The following is a 15,967-nucleotide window of genomic DNA, read 5'->3' on the forward strand; positions in this document are numbered from 1 at the left end:
CACGCAACCATAGTGACGTGTGCAGTCGGAATCGACCGAATCCACGCGAAAGCAACTCGAAAGCGAGTCATGTCAAAGCGGGAAGCGAGCACCGGTCTAGTAAACGCAGATCTAACTTCACCGGTGCAGTGGTGGAGGTACTGTTGCAGGATGACGATGTGTCCATTCTATTCCACTATGGCTATATCAACGCGATTGAGTTTAGTGCTTATTTATTTATTCACTTACATTTGCAGTGTTCGTGTAGTCCTTTTATTTATTTTAGGACATCACGATGCCTCGTAGAATCATGACTATAAATGTAAAACTTATTTGTTAATGATACAAGTATTCTCGTATTTGTTATTATTATAATTATTTTAATCCGTAGAGTTGATGTGAACGCAATCACCAACGATTTCTCACAGATTCAGCCCTAAACACTTCTAACACGGAGTGGCCCAGTGGGGCATCTTGTGGTTTTTTGAGAAATCGTATTTGAGACTGCTATTTCGCGTTCTGAAATTCTGACAGTTCAGAACAAATCCCAGATGAGAAAACTTTCATGAATGCCACATTTGTTCCTAAATCCACCGGAAGTGGAGTTCAGAAGAAATTCCTTCTTAAATTCTTCTTAACTGTGTTCGAGAATGAGGCCCAATGTCTTCTCTGGTAGTAATGCAGGTATTGTTTATGTACTATTTTCCTGTCTATTGCCACATTGTATTCCCTCTCCGTTTTTTGATCCTCTGTGGATGTGTGAACCCTGCTCTCTCTCTGGTCCTCCTCTGTAGTCTGGTGGAGGGGAACCCGGAGGTGGCTGTGGACTCCATCGTTCACCTAGCCCAGAACATGTCCCCCTCCCAGAGGGCCGAGGTGCTGCGCATCCTCTCGGCTGTGGACTCCCCCACCACCGCCTCCTAACGCAGAGCGCTGCACCACAACTGGATCCAACTGGAATCGGACCACTGGCTCATCAGCCAGTTGGCTTTTCTCTGGCATGGCAAACATTGTCTGAGATCTGCTGCTAAAAAGACACGCACGCGCACACGCGCACACACACAAACACACACACACACACACACACACACACACACACACACACACACACACACACACACACACACACACACACACACACACACACACACACACACACACTGAGGCCCACCTCAGGAAGGGCAAGAAATTGTCAAGTGCAATTATGAGTGCAGTAAGACAATGCTATTTCAGGTAGCATTAAGGGTTTAGAGGTGTAATTTAAAAATATATATTTTACTGTAATGTTTAAATGGAAGAACCTTGAAAAAAAAATCACTCGCCAATGATGTCGCCTTAGCCACATGGAGGCATGTTACAATCTCTTCTGTGTCAGTTTTAGAAAGTTCTAGATGCAGTCCTCAGAACTTTAAACGGACAAGATAAAGAGGATCGCCTTTCATTTAGCTTTTTTCTCTCCCTCTCTCTGTTTTTGAGGGTGTCAATAACAATCTAGACATCAGTAAGTGCCAGTGTATTGATTGAGGGATGTGTGTACGTGTGTGTGTGTGTGTGTGTTTGTGTGTGTGTGTGTGTGTGTGTGTGGATTGGGAGATTAAAACGCTCTCAGAAGGAGCTCTTAATTGATGATCAAACGCGGCAGGTGTAAATAGCTGTTGTGTGCATCTGGCTCAGGCTGCAGTACCAGGGGAGTGAGGTGGTGAGGGGGGGGAGTGGGGGAGTGGGGGTATCAAAGCCCTGTGGAAGCTCGAGAGGCCCCCCATTCAGCACCGACCCTTTCATACTGACCCCGAGGTCAGCCACAGACAGACAGATGCACAAACATGCAAACACACACGGGCCGCGTCACACACATGAAAGCACACACAAAAACACACTTCCCTACAAACACAATGAGCTGTGAAACCCAAAGCCCACACACACACACATACTTACTCACGCAGGCAAAATGGACAGAGCTAATTGCAGTTGTCAAACTAATATCTCACTTAATATTTGCACCCAGAACACTAATTATTGAAAGACCTCGCATGGGCAAATGAAGGGTTCTGCCAGATTAAATGTCCAATCTTCTGTCTATGTACAACTTTGTTTTGTTGTCCTATGAGCTATAATGTTCTTGTCCTCTGACATGTTTTTCAATAGGAGTCAGAAATTTGTCTGTGACCTGTATGGTCCTGTATTTAATTCTAATAAAGGAATCTTGCATGTGAAATTGTAAAAGGCATTGTGCTCTGTGAATATTAAAAAGTATCATACCCGCTCTAATTCTTATCTCTGTGAAATTGACTTTGAAGCCTTCATTTCCATGAGCGCCTTTCCTTTTAACGCCGAAAATTATGCTGACGGAAAACCAAAGACATTGAGGCTGACCACAGTGCAAACTTTTAAACTTTTAGAGGAGAATGAAGTATACAAGCCAAACATACTGGAACCATACAGCATCCGTCACTGCACTGGAAGTAGCAGTAGCAGCAGTAGTAGTAGTAGTAGTAGTAGTAGTGATAGCATTTGCATTTGCATTTGCATTTGCAGTAGTAGTAGCTGTAGCAGTAGTAATAGATTTTCCTGCCCTATTTTATTTTATTTTAATTTTTCATCAGAGCATGTACACTTGTGCTGATGCTTCCTTTGACAAAGACTTCTATCAGTATGTAGTGGCTTGGACTGAGAGTTGGCTACATACACTTGACTCATGGCCTGTCTATTGTCAGGAAGGTGTGTGTCTGTGATTCGGTGTGTTTGTGTGTGAATGTTGCTGTTGCTGTGTATTGGTGTGGGTGAACACTTTGCTGTCTAAGTTGATCATAACAGTGGACAAACCGTTTCAAATGCAAGGGAGTACATACAGGTGCACATGACCTTAGGATTTCTACCTCCCTGTTTTCTTTCGCATGTCTGTCTCAGTATTTGTCCCTTTCTGAGATTTTTGTGCCTTTTTTCCATTTTGTCTTAAAAAAAAGTATACAATGCTATTTTACATTTGTTTGTACATTGAGAAAAACAATTATAAAAACAAAAAACATATAGCATTTGTAAGGTTAATTATTTAAAGTTGCCATCATCAGTAAAGTAAATTACAAAAATGTAAAAAGTATTAAGTATAAAAAAAGTATTAAATTCATATTCATGTATACTCATTTCACATGACACACTGTACACCTTGTTTATTTTGTCAAAGATATTTTCATGCGATATACTATATTATGTATATTTTCATGAGATATAATGTATTATATATATTTTCATGGCACAATCCATTCCATCCAGTGGCCTTACCAGATATGCTCATTTTACTGTGGGGTGGTCTATTTGTGCAGATTTGACCAGTTTTCCAGGGTCTGTTCTGGCTTGTCTTTTCCCACTGCCTGAGATCGATCTGTTTTTCTGATTAGTACCAGCATGTCCTGCTCTTAATGATGGTCAAGACTCCAAGCTGTTAGGACCGAGAAATTAATTGGAGCTCTGCAATCAGACTGGAAAGCTACATGCCTAGAAATGAATGCCTTTGGGTGAAGATTAATTAATTATATTGCATATTAATGCATCATTTCTATTACTGCCATTGAATTAGCTAGAGGATAGAGATAATTGTAGTTGCATGTAATATCATTTGTTGTTTGTATAACTATTTGATTTGACCGTTGATGCTCATATTTACCCATGTGTCACTCTGACAATGTGAGGAATTATGAACTGAACTGAAATGATGGCATACGGCACAGAGAGTTTAGTGCGGCTCTAGTGCTCACGTGCTCGAGAATGGAGCCTGGCCCACCGGTTCTTCAAAATGTCTGCCTAAATCCTGCCCGGCCACTGGGTACCTTTCGTGCCGCGTACACAATACTCCTGCCGCAATATTTGGGGAGAAAGGCCTCCCCTCCCCTCCCTCCCCACGCTTATCTCCCCACCAAAGCCCTCAACGTTCTGCCGTCTAATGCACGATGCTCTCCGCCCGCAGATGATCAAAGTGCTATTTTCTAAATTTCAAGCTTTTTAACTTCAACAGTCTTAAGAGGGATGAGGCAGATCAAAACTAAGGCGGCTGTGGCGGTGATGATGGTGGAGCTGGTGGTAGAGGAGGAGGTGGCGTGAAGAAAAAAAGAAAAAGCGAACATCTTTGTAGTCTGTTCCCTTTGTTTTTTGTCTCCCCACTTTCATACTGGGCCGCTAGATAGGTCAGCTCTATTACCAATCCGCCAGCCCACAAATATTTAAAACAAATTGAATCGCACAGCCAATACCCATCACAATTACGGGAGGCACAATAACTAAATTAGCAATTCAACACAATAATTGGAAATGCGGCTTGCGCGGGCCCGGCTGCCTCCCCGGAGGCCCCCGCTGATCTATGGAGGCACGTCAGGCGCGCTAATTCCACAGCTAATTACAGACGCGCGGCAGAATGAAGTTGTTTGTCTCCAAATACCATTTTCAGCGCTGAGAGGAACAGGGGCCGTGCTGAGGTAGACAAAAAATGAACATGGGTGATGGAAATGTATAGACATGTTTTGGTTGTTTTTTTTGTTTTTTGGCTGTCTTTGTCTTTTTTATTTGGGGGGGGGGGGGGGGGGGTGATGGGGGTTATCGTATAATATCAGTGATGTGTAAAAACCAGAAGCCAGAGAGGGAGTGATAGAGTGAGAGAGAGAGAGAATGAGTGAAAGAGAGAATGAAAGAGAAAGAGAGATGCGGTGGCTTTGGAGGCACTCAGGAAGATGTGTGCAGCTGGAACGAGGTGAGATTGAGCTGGTGTGAGTCCTGTCAAGTGAATCTGCAGTGGACCGTGCGTCCCCACAAACACACCATTGACTCTGTCTGGTGTCTCCACTCTTCCTCTCTCCAACATGGCCGACCTGATGATCCCCAGCAGGTGTTAAGTACACAAAGTGCGAGAAAAACATATCAGCAAGCATGTTAAGATGATCTGAACGCTAAAGCAACATTCAAACCTTGGCACCAATTTTGATAAAACACGAATGAACAAATCATCTTATAAACAGCATGCGAGTAATTATGAATTTCTGTATTCACAAGATGACTTGAAATGTTTTCTGAAGCGAAAAAGCACTTTGCTGGCATACTATAAGTGGCTGTTTTGCGAGTTCTGAACAAGCGTCTGAATGAGATTACTGCTTCATAACACGACTAAGAAGAATGAACAACCATCATGTTAAATTCACATATTTATTCCTTACAAAAGCCCCTCCAAACAGGCAAGCAACAATGACTTCCTGCAGTGCAACTAAAAGTGAATGTGCCATAACTGAGACGGACTAATCTCTGGAGGGGTAACAAAACAGTTTGTAAACCTTGAAACAAACTCTATGTTTGTTGTTTTGACATATCCAAGGATATGTAAGTGTAATATAAAGTTAAATGTAAATGTACTAGAAATGAAATGAAATGTAAATGTCTGTAATATAAATATAATGAAAATTAAATTACATTAGAAGCACCATTTTAAATACTGTCTTCCCATTGAATGCAGGACCCTATTTCAATTTTCCACAGAAAGACCCACTGTATTTATGAATATACTTTCTACTTTTGTAAGACAAGTGATCGAGCTCATAAAGGGGAGAAATGTATAGGTTATTCTGGATGTATAGTAAATTCTGGCCTTAGTCCTCTTTGTTAGTGGTTGAATTGTAGTTATTTTATTCAAAGAGAATCTTTATTCTGGTTCTAATGACCTTTAATAGTTGTGGACACAGTCCTGGTGCATGTGATCAATAGGGTGACAGAGTCTGCTGAGGTAGGAGGGAATTGCACCCCAGGACAACTACCCTGGGTCAGGCTTTATTTCTGCTAGTCATCCTTGGGAGAATTATGGTCCCCAGGAGAATAATAGTTCACCATAAAAGCAACAATACCTGATATGTAGTATAAGCCTTCTCCATTAGATCCGTAATGACTGAGAGGAATGAAAACCTAGAGGAGAGAGAGATGATGTGTGTGTGTGTGTGTGTGTGTGTGTGTGTGTGTGTTTCTGTATATTTGCTTGTGTGTGTGTGTGTGTGTTTGTGTGTGTATTTGTGTATATTTGCTTGTGCGTGTGCGTGTGTATGTGTGTGTTTGTTTCTGTATATTTGCTTATGTGTGTTTGTGTATGCATTTGAGTATACTTGCTTGTTTGTGTAATTGTGCATTTGAACGTATTTGCTTGTGTGTGTGTGTGTGTGTCTCCTCACTTGTGTTTATGTGTGTATGTGTGTAGCAAAAAGAGGACCATGTACCCCCTCTGTTGAATGAAATATAATGGTGGCAAAGAACATGTAATGGAGCGAACGAATCCGTTGATGACATGATTACACTGATACAGCCATATGTGGGCCACATGAACCCTAATCTGACAGAGGGGACTGAAACACAATCTGACATCAGAACCCAGCATTCGCAGGCGCAAAGAATTAGCGGCCGATTCGCCCGAGCGTTCCCCTTCCTAACGTCCTGCCAGTCAGACGTGTCATGTTGAAAGAGTGCGCCCAGCGCGCCCCGGCCCCCGGTCGTCCTCCAAACAAACGAAAAAAAAAAAAAAAACCCAATCAGACCCTCGCTCTCATTTGGGCCGGCATTAATTATTAATTTCACGAGGATGTGTCACTGTGTAATCCCCCGTCTCCATTTATCCCCCCCCGGCATCTCATCAGGGCTGAACATATATCTGATGCCTTCTGAAAAGTCATTCCTCTGGTGCATTAGCCATGCTCAGCCAGTCAGGCCTATCTCTGACATTAGTATTGAACATATAGATGCAGAGTGTGTGTGTGTGTGTGTGTGTGTGTGTGTGTGTGTGTATGCATTGCAGTATGACAGAGGCTGTGGCTGAAGGGAGAGGATTTCCTAATCTGATTGCTTGGGGGAGAGATGCGGCTGGAGACGTACACAAACAAACACGGCGACCCCAAACTGTCTGCGTAGGGAGTGGAATGGTAATTAAGACCCGGTCCAGAGACGCAAACTGAGAAGCAGCCTGCTATTGCTGCTTTTTTTTTTACTTGAAGTGGAATGTTTGGACTTCAGTGATCAAAATGAAAAGAGAGCGAGAGAGAGAGAGAGAGAGAGAGCAAAATAAGAAAGATAGACAGACAAGGGAGTCTTATGGATAAGATCGAGTCCATGAGAGAGAGAGAGAGGGAGCTAGAGAGAGATTGGGAATAGAGAAGGGGTGAAAAAGAAAAGCGAAAGCGAGGGAGGGAGGGAGGGAGGGATGGAAGAGAGCACTGGGGCCCTGGCGCAGCTGCCCTTCCCCATCCCCTGCTCGGCCCTTCAGACCGGGGGGACAGCAGATTGAATATTTTAATAGGATGGATGAGAGCACATCAGTAGCAGGGAGAGGATTCAATCAGGCGGCCCCTGCGCCAGGGTATAATTTCAGTTTCATATGTTTCCCCCGACTTGACAGTACTTGAAAAACAATGACAGTGACCCAGTTGCAGGATTCCAATTAGTATTAGATATGCAACAGTTGAGATTAGACCGGCGCGCTCCCTTTATGGCGGGGCCGGTGCCCTCTGATTGCCAGTTCACCACAAGTGTCAGTCCGTGATAAAGAGCAGGGGAAAATAGGGGAGGCAGATAAGGCGTCGTGGGGGCCACAGCTGCACACCATTTCGCAGGGGAATATTTATTTCTAAATACCTCTACTACTCCTCTGCCCGCCAGCCCCTGAAAAGTTATTTTAATCAAAGGGGAATTTTCCAATGTCGAGGAGAGATAGGCGCAAGCCGGCGGAAACTGTGTTTGTGTGTGTGTGTGTGTGTGTGTGTAGGGGGGGGGGGCATCCATCTGTCTGCAATGGAGAGGACACACGGCAGGTTGCCTGCGATGGCTTTGACTCACCTCCATAAAACAAGGAGACTGGTAATGCAATGTAAGAGTGGCATTATAAATGTCTAATTTTATTACACGGCTATAAAAGAGACTCTTGGATAGTAAGCACGATTTGTCATCTGCCGGACATAATGGGAAAATGTAAATACAGTTCATGAAGGTGAGTTCAGTTGCACTGGGACTATCTGCACACAAGAGTTTAATTGCCTTCCTTTCTTGGTGAAATATGGTGCAGGATACTTTAAGATTTTAGCCTCCTTATGAAATAATGTCATCCTGTCTGGCTTCAGAGGGTACATTTTGCCACTAGACAATTTGAATTTAATTCTAACTTATTTGGGGCCCTAATGCACAGTCCAGGCCTATTTTGCATTTACAAAAGCAAAAGAATATAGACCTACTGTGTTTAAGATACATAAACAAAGATGAACAAAGAGTTTCTACTTTGGACATACATAGAGCACTGTATTCTATATTCCCATGATAGCTTTAAGCAATGCATCTTCCAGTTTCTTTAAGCTGTGAATCTTCCAGTCTTCAAGTTTTTGTGCATCTTCAAACCAAAGTTTGAATTCAGAGTATACAATTTCAGTGGCACCAACCGATGATGTGCTGTCCAATCATAATAACTAGTCCACAAACACACACACATACACACACATACACACACACACCCACACACACACATACACACACATACACACACACACATAGCAAGGGCCTGAGAACGATAATGGTATATTTTCCTGGCAGTCAAAGTAGAAGCAGGAACAGTTTTGGCTTCATACATATTTATACTGCCATGTCTGTGTGTCCATCAAGTCCGAGCGTCTGTGTGTGTGTGTGTGTGTGTGTGTCTGTGTGTGTGTGAGTGTGTGTGTGTCTGTGTGTGTGAGTGTGTGTGTTTGTGTGTGTGATGAATGTCTGGATCTTCTGTCTGTCTCTGCTCCTCTGGCCACTCAGTACGCTAGAAATAAAATTGATTTCTGTTTTTCTATTTCATTCTGAGCTGCCCCTCCACAGCCCCACCATAGTCAGCGGCTCCCCCGGCCCCCAGAGGGGGGTATTGGGGTAGGAGGTAGTGGGGTAGGAGGAAGGAACAGGAACCCACTGAGTCCCGCTCTGTGGAGGCTCAGGGCTGGAGGGGTGTCCACATGCTTTATTCCATCCTAATATCCACCCATACAAGAACACATAGGAATCACAGACGTAAACTCAGCCTCCACGAGGGAGAGGGATGCTGGGAGAGGCTCCCTGAGGGGTACGTCGGGAGATGGGTTGTCTCGGCAGATGGGGCTTTTTCTGAGTGGCAACCACTTGGATCGGTTATGAACGCTGCTCGTAATCTAGAGAGGGTAGATGATAGAATTTCATAGAACTCGCAGTTGGAGTTTGCAGGCTCAGCAGCTCTGTAGAGTGAAGACATTACCCTCTGTCCTTGTTGACCGTTTGCGTCACTTGTTAGGGGACACAACTTAATGCTGACTTAATGCTGCGCAATTTGGGGTGTCCTCAGCTGTTTCGTTTAAAGAATACTTAAATGTCAGAAAATACTCTCAAAGAAAAAATCATCTGAAATCCAGACGACTAGTGCCTCTCCCCCACTGAAATAGTAGGGGACCATTAGGCCCAGCAGGGCCCGCGATTCCCATTCCACACTGGGAACCACACTGGAGACTCTTGAGGAACTGGTACTTCATTAATCCTGCAGATTTGAAACGGCCTCCGTTGTGTTTCCAATCCCCTGTGCTGTGCTGTGTCTGTGGCTGCAGAACCCTGCCACCCACCCCACCAATGTCCCTCTATCCTCTTCCCCATGTCCCTGCCAACCCCCCCCCCGCCCCCACTCAGCTCTCCGCCGGCGACCTCAGCCGGGCCAGTGGCCTGAGACAGTCGCACCCTGCGGTCTCAGCCCTCCATACCCAATCCCATTAAGCGCAGGCCCCCCGCTCTCTGGAGCTCTGGATTGGGTATTAGTCACGATCCAGAGCCCTACTGCCCGCTCGCTCCGGCCCGTCCGCTGGCCTGCAATTATGGGGTGGGGGGTGGGGAGGGGGAGCGTGCAGACACTGCAGGTAAAGTAAGAGGCAGGCGGTGGGGTCAGCCGTGAACTCATGTAGGCTTTAATTAAAAACTTTTTTTTCCCCTCTCTCTCTCTTCCAGCAGCACTCTGCCTAATGCTAGGCTGAGAGAGAGGAGAGAGAGAGAGGGAAAGAGAGAGAGAGAGAGAGAGAGAGAGAGAGAGAGAATGGGCAGGAGGAGAACGGGGCTGTGGTTCACTTGACCGTTTCTTGACCAAGCTACTGCAAATTTGCCCCCTCCCATTGTGTGTTTCTGTTTTTCTCTGCTGCACAGGTGCTGCCCTCTGCTCCAGATGTGACGGGTTGTGGAAGATCAGTATTTGCCTCAAAGGAAGTCTAGTGTGAGAGGAATGTTTAAAAGGTTAAATAACTGATGACATATTAGAATGCATACATATATGATGTGTGACAGTTTTCTTTGTGTTTAGCTTGTAGGGTTACTGCATGTGTGTCCACTCTTGAGGTTTTTGATGGGCATTGATTTTAAATGGAATTACCACTAGATGGCAGTGTTGTACATTTGTGGTTCCTGCTCGGAGGGCACATACAACCAAACAGGGACAGGAGTATTAGAAACAAAATGGGCTTTTGAATGTACACATTAATGTTAGCAGGCACTAGAAACCAATAGGATTCTATTTTGACATTTGTCAGGAGTAATAGAGTGACACCCTCTCACTCGCCTGCCCTGTGCTACGTTATTAAGCACTAATTAACTCACATTCTCAAAGCCGTCAACAGTGTGGGGGGAAAATAACTAATTTGAAATGTATGGGAGACATGTCTGTGATCACTTGATGGGATGTCACTGATACTGAACAATCAATTTATTCCATATTTGTCATTTCAGAAGGATAGCAAGAAAAAAAGTAATTTATGTTGTATGTATGCATTTGTGTGTGTCTATGTGTGTGTTAGGGTGTTTGTGTGTGCATGAGTGTGCCTGTGCCTGTGCCTGTGTATGTATATGACTGTACAGTATGTGTGTGTTCTATATGTTCATATTTGTTTTTCCTTATTGATTTGTCTTTTTGAACGTGTGTGTGTGTGTGTGTGTGTGTGCATGCTTTATATCTTTGTGCATATGTGTGTGTTTCATTTACCCTAAATGCTGGGTTCCCTCGAGTCGCGAGAGCTGTAGGCTGTGCTTGCTGCTAATGGTGGGACAGTGCCATACCTGCAAATGCACATTACTGATTTTCAATTAATGCCCATATAGCTTAAAGGTCCCTTTCACAGCTATTTGCGTTATGAGTTAGTTTTGCATGCCTCCCACTGCGAGACTACAACCCCTCTCACCAACCCCCCCCCCCCCCCCCCCCTTCTGAAACCCAGGGAAAATGAGGGGAGTTTACCTGCCTTTTCACTGTTTCTAATGTACGCAATTAACACAAGAGAGCGGTGGGGTGAAAAGAACGAGGGATGGGAAATTGAGAGAATGAATGAACGACTGAATGGAGGGATGCCTCCAGAGGCAGCGCCTCTCATTAGGCACTTAAACCATTTATTAAAAAGCAAATCATTTGGCTGTGTTTCTTTCTCTTTTTTTTTTTGGTGTCGGCGGTGGAAGATATTTCCGGGCCACCGATAGGCGTGTAGCTGCAATTTTTCTTGTCTCGTTTGCGGCCCGGTGTTGAGGTGACAAAGCGTTGCGGGCAAGTTTCGCTCTCTGTAGTCGATGAGCCTCTGAGCTTGGCAATGAATGGCGAGTTGCGATGTTTGTGTGTGTGTGTTTGTGTGTGTGTGTATATGTGTGTGTTTATGTATGTGTCTGTGTGTGTGTGTATGTGTGTGTGTGTTTGTGTGTGTGTGTTTGTGTGAGGACAAGGTGACAAAGGTGGGGCTTACGACAACAACAGGGGCTTACGACAAAGACCTGTTTATGCCTGAGACCTTGATGTTGTTTCTGAATGCTTGCCAATAACTGGTCATGTGGTCCATTCTCTCTTTCTTTTTCTCGCTGTTCTTTTCTTTTCTCTCACACTCTCATTTTCCCGTCTTTTTCTTTCTAGCACTCTTTCTCCCCCCTCCCCCCCCTCTCCCTCTTTCTCTGTGCATCACTGAGGTCAGTTCAAGGGCTTTCAGGCCTACACACAGTCTTAAAGCCTGCGGTTGTAAATAACATACTGAGCTCACTGACCCTTCACAGACTGCAGCACAGCAGTCTGGCTAGTGCACCCTAGCTTCCCTTACACCTGCAGAAACAAACACAAACACACACACACACACACACACACACACACACACACACAGTGTGTGTGCATATTATATCAACAGAAGTAACTTTTGACTCAGGTTGTGATGTCCCTCCCTGCACAGAGTTTATGTACCTTTTCCACCATCTTTCCTCCCCCTCCTTCTCTCTCTCTCACTATCCCCCTCTTTCTCTCTCGCCATGCTCTCCATCTCGTCCTCTCTTTTTCTCTCTCCCTCTCCCTCTCTCTTTCTCATTTTATCTCTCTCCATTCTCTCCCCCCATGCTGTCATCTCTGTGCTCCTGCCCTGGAAGGCACCGGCAGAGCTGCCGTAGCCCTGAGGGCTCTCCTGCACACAGGAGATATTTCTGCCAATGCAGCAGCTCTCCGCTCCCCAGGCCCCCAGGGCTCCGGGCTTCGTACGGGCGCCTTGCCTTGCCTCGCCTCCCCTCGCCTCGCCTCGCCTCGCCTCAGCTCTGCCCTGCCTCCTCCTCCACTGCCCTCCTTCGCCACCAGCTCTCTCTGTCCAGACGGCAGGCAGGATGGAAGACACACAGACACGGCCTCCTCCCTGAGAGGTCCACCCGCAGTACCAGTGTTCACTGTTAACCACTGCAGGACCAGAAGTGCTAACAGTGCGCACTGCAATCACCAGTCACAAGAACCACAGTGTCCTGTTCTCTTGCTATTTCCATCGGTGCATTGTGTGATTGGTGATAACATTCAAAAGTTGCTTTATACAATTATATGAATGTGTGGAACAACAGGGTTCCCCAGATGGCATGCTATTTTGCAATGTGTGTGTGTTATTCTGTGCGTACAAATTTTGTGTGCGTGTGCATGCCGTTGTCTTTGTATGTGTGCGTTGTTTAAATACATTTCTGTTTGTCCAGTGTAAGCTTGGAAGTGTGTCTCCGTCTGTGTGTGTGTATGCGCATATGTGTATATGTGTGTGCAGGCACACCCGTGTGTGTATGTCTGTCTCTGTGTGTGTGTGTGTGTGTGTGTGGTGCGTGTGTGTGTGTGTGTGTGAGCACACACATCCAGCCAGTCAGCAGGTGTGTGCGCAGCGCGCCGAGTGTCGCGGGCGCATTAACGCCCGTCGCGCGTCCAGCGTCTCTTTTCCATAATCGTGGCAGGCTGCTCCGTCCCCCCCCCCCCCCCCCCCCTCCCCATCCCCACTACCCCCCGTCTGCTCGCTCCACTGAAGCCAGAGAAGTGCTGCCCTGAGGAGGCAGGAGTCAGCCTGTCAGACGGGCCAGGGAAGAGCTCTAATCCCCAATCCCTGTTTGAGATGCAGGGCCAGGGTCAAGGATTACAATAAACTCTGATTATCAAATAATGCATGCATTCTTATTCCAAAAGAGCGCGGCACACCGCGTCCCCCAGAATACAGAGCGAGAGGAGGGGAAGGAGGGAGGGAGGGAGGGAGGGAGCGAGAAGGGGAGGCAGGGAGGGAGGGATCAAAGATGACAGATGAAAAGAGAGGGAGGGAGAGACAGAGAAAGAAGGAAAGAAAGAAAGAAAGACTGAGGGAGAGAGAGAGTGAAAGGAGTGCTGAGGCCCTGGAGCTCTCCGCCAATGACATGTGCCTTCGGGGCGGAGTGCCGACAAGCGGGCGTCCTCAATCTCTTTCCTGCATCTTGTCAACAGATCCCCACAGCCGTGGGGCTATCTGACAGAGGGCAAAAAAGAACGATAGAGGGAGAGAAAAGAGAGAAAGAAAAAAAAAACACGAAGCCGGAATCGCTCTCACATCAGGAATATCTCTGATGTGATGGTTACTTGGTGTGTGTGCGTGTTCGTGTCTGACCATGTGTTTAAAAGTGGCCTGTGTGTGTGTGTATGTGTGTGTGTGCGATTCTGGCAGTGATGCGAAGCACCCTGATATCCCTCGTGCACTGAGGCCCAGAGTCCCTGGCCCCATGTCCCATGGCTCTTTTGACTGGGCATTAACATTCATAGGGCCAGCAGGCCGTGTCAGTGGCCATAAACCCCCCCTGGTGAGAGGTGTGTGTGTGTGTGTGTGTGTGTGTGTGTGTGTGTGTGTGTGTACGGATGTCTGCATGTGTGTGTGTGTTTGTTGTGTGTGTGGAGAGGGGGCTGATGGGGGGAATGGTGTGTCTCTGTATATGTGATGTATTTGTGTCCCTTTATGTTCGTGTGTCCCCATAAGTGTGTATGTGTGTGTGTGTGTGTGTGTGTGTGTGTGTGTGTGTGTGGTAGGGTAAGACAGCATCCATTCTCAACAACACCCCCCCACCCCAAAAAAAAAAAAAGGTCACTAGGCTTGGCTCCCTTCAGCTGAAAGGTCAGCGGCTACTTTAATGTTAGCGCAATAGATCACAATTATTACTGTAGTTTATCGATCGGCATGCAAATGAGGCCCCAGGGCCGGGCACGCATGGCTGGGGAAGGTTAGGTCACCCTCTGCTGGCTCCGAATGCTGAATGTGGGTTATTGGCCCTGTCTGAAGCAGCCTGGTTGGCACGCCAACCACGATGACATCCCATATCTCACTCCAGCTGAGCCTCGGACGCTGCCTGGTAACGCACAATTGCCCCGCAAATGTCATTTTGGCTTAATTGGTCAGTGCATCTCCCTCCCTCTGCTGGAAAAAAAAACAAGACTCACTTAATCAGCTTGTTTTTGTGTGTCTCTGTGTGTGTGTGTGTGTGTGTTTGTGTGTATGTGTGTGTGTGTGTGTGTGTGTGTGTGTGTGTGTGTTTGTTTGTGTGTGTGTGTGGTTCTGTGTGTCTGTGTGTCTGTGCGGCATGTTGTGGCTGAAAAGCCATAAATACCAGTTCTCCTCAAAGATGAGATATTGATTTATTCTGACTCATAAGAGTTATTCTAATGTTTTCCAAAGACGTGGAACATGTAATCACCATGAACAGTTGGAGCGTTTTGTCCCTGCCTCGTCCGTCTTGCACTGGAAGGTCAGAGTGTCCAGACTGTCCCCCACGTTCCTCCTTTGCTTTGTCTCGGAGGCCACAGAGACTGGGGACACTTCTCCGTCTCTACCGTCTCACCACTGGGGGGCCGGTCACGGCCACTGCTGGCCAGCTCCCCTTAAATCAATCATTGTGCTGGTTCACGCCCACCTCCCACTGATCCAGGGTCTGCTTGAGCAAAAGTCCATCCAGGAGCTCTTCTCAGCATGGGCCTCTAAAGGGTAATTGCTGCAGGGTTTTGGGCAGGTAGGCTAGCTGTAGCTCTTCAAAGTGCCTCTTTTGTCCTTAGCGGTTGTGAACGAAGGAGGCAGGCCCTGGACTTCACCCTTGACCTTGTGAAGGGACATGTTTAATGATGATGTATGCGCGTCTCCATCTGTAGTAGAGAGAGAGAGAGAGAGGGGGACAGAGAGAGAGAGAGAGAGAGGCATCTGCTGCCTATCAAACAAAGTGTGTCAGTTTTGGGGATGAGCTCAGGGTCAGAATTGTGGGGTCAATACTCAGTCTCACACACACACACACACACACACACACACACACACACACACACACACACACACACACACATACACAACCTTGGATACACACGCCATCCCTCCTACACAAAAGCACACAGTCATCCACACTTTCTCTTTCATATAGGTCCACACAGTCATACACACGCACACTTTCACACACACACTTTCACACTTTCACACACACACACACACACACACACACACACACACACACACACACACACATGCACGGACACTAATACACTCTCTCTCTTTCTTTCACACTCTCTCTCACACACACACACACACCTCCCAGGCTCACCCCGGCCCAAACTCACCCGACCTCCCATAAAAGAGTAATGAGAGAGCTTAATGACCACGCAGTAAAACTCCGGCGCTAAGTATAATATTGGCCTTATTTAATA

The 15,967-nt window shown here is 46.3% G+C and overlaps 1 protein-coding gene across 5 annotated transcripts in view; it reads left to right on the forward strand.

Annotated features, from left to right (window-relative positions):
• The window catches only part of LOC105897182 (acetyl-CoA carboxylase-like), a 90,336-nt gene extending 76,204 nt beyond the window's left edge, over positions 1-14,132 (forward strand). For 2 of the 5 annotated variants that reach the window (XM_031573602.2, XM_031573603.2), the window contains one exon: positions 774-2,454. In XM_031573602.2, the coding sequence (XP_031429462.1) occupies positions 774-903 (130 nt within the window). In that variant the 3' untranslated portion in view covers positions 904-2,454. Of the gene's footprint in view, positions 1-773; positions 2,456-14,101 lie in introns of those variants that run through there. The other 3 variants (XM_012824076.3, XM_012824077.3, XR_004164307.2) reach the window with 2 other exon arrangements.
• The last annotated feature ends 1,835 nt before the right edge of the window (positions 14,133-15,967 follow it).

This window comes from Clupea harengus, chromosome 9, assembly GCF_900700415.2.
Source record: "Clupea harengus chromosome 9, Ch_v2.0.2, whole genome shotgun sequence".
Lineage (NCBI taxonomy): Eukaryota > Metazoa > Chordata > Actinopteri > Clupeiformes > Clupeidae > Clupea > Clupea harengus.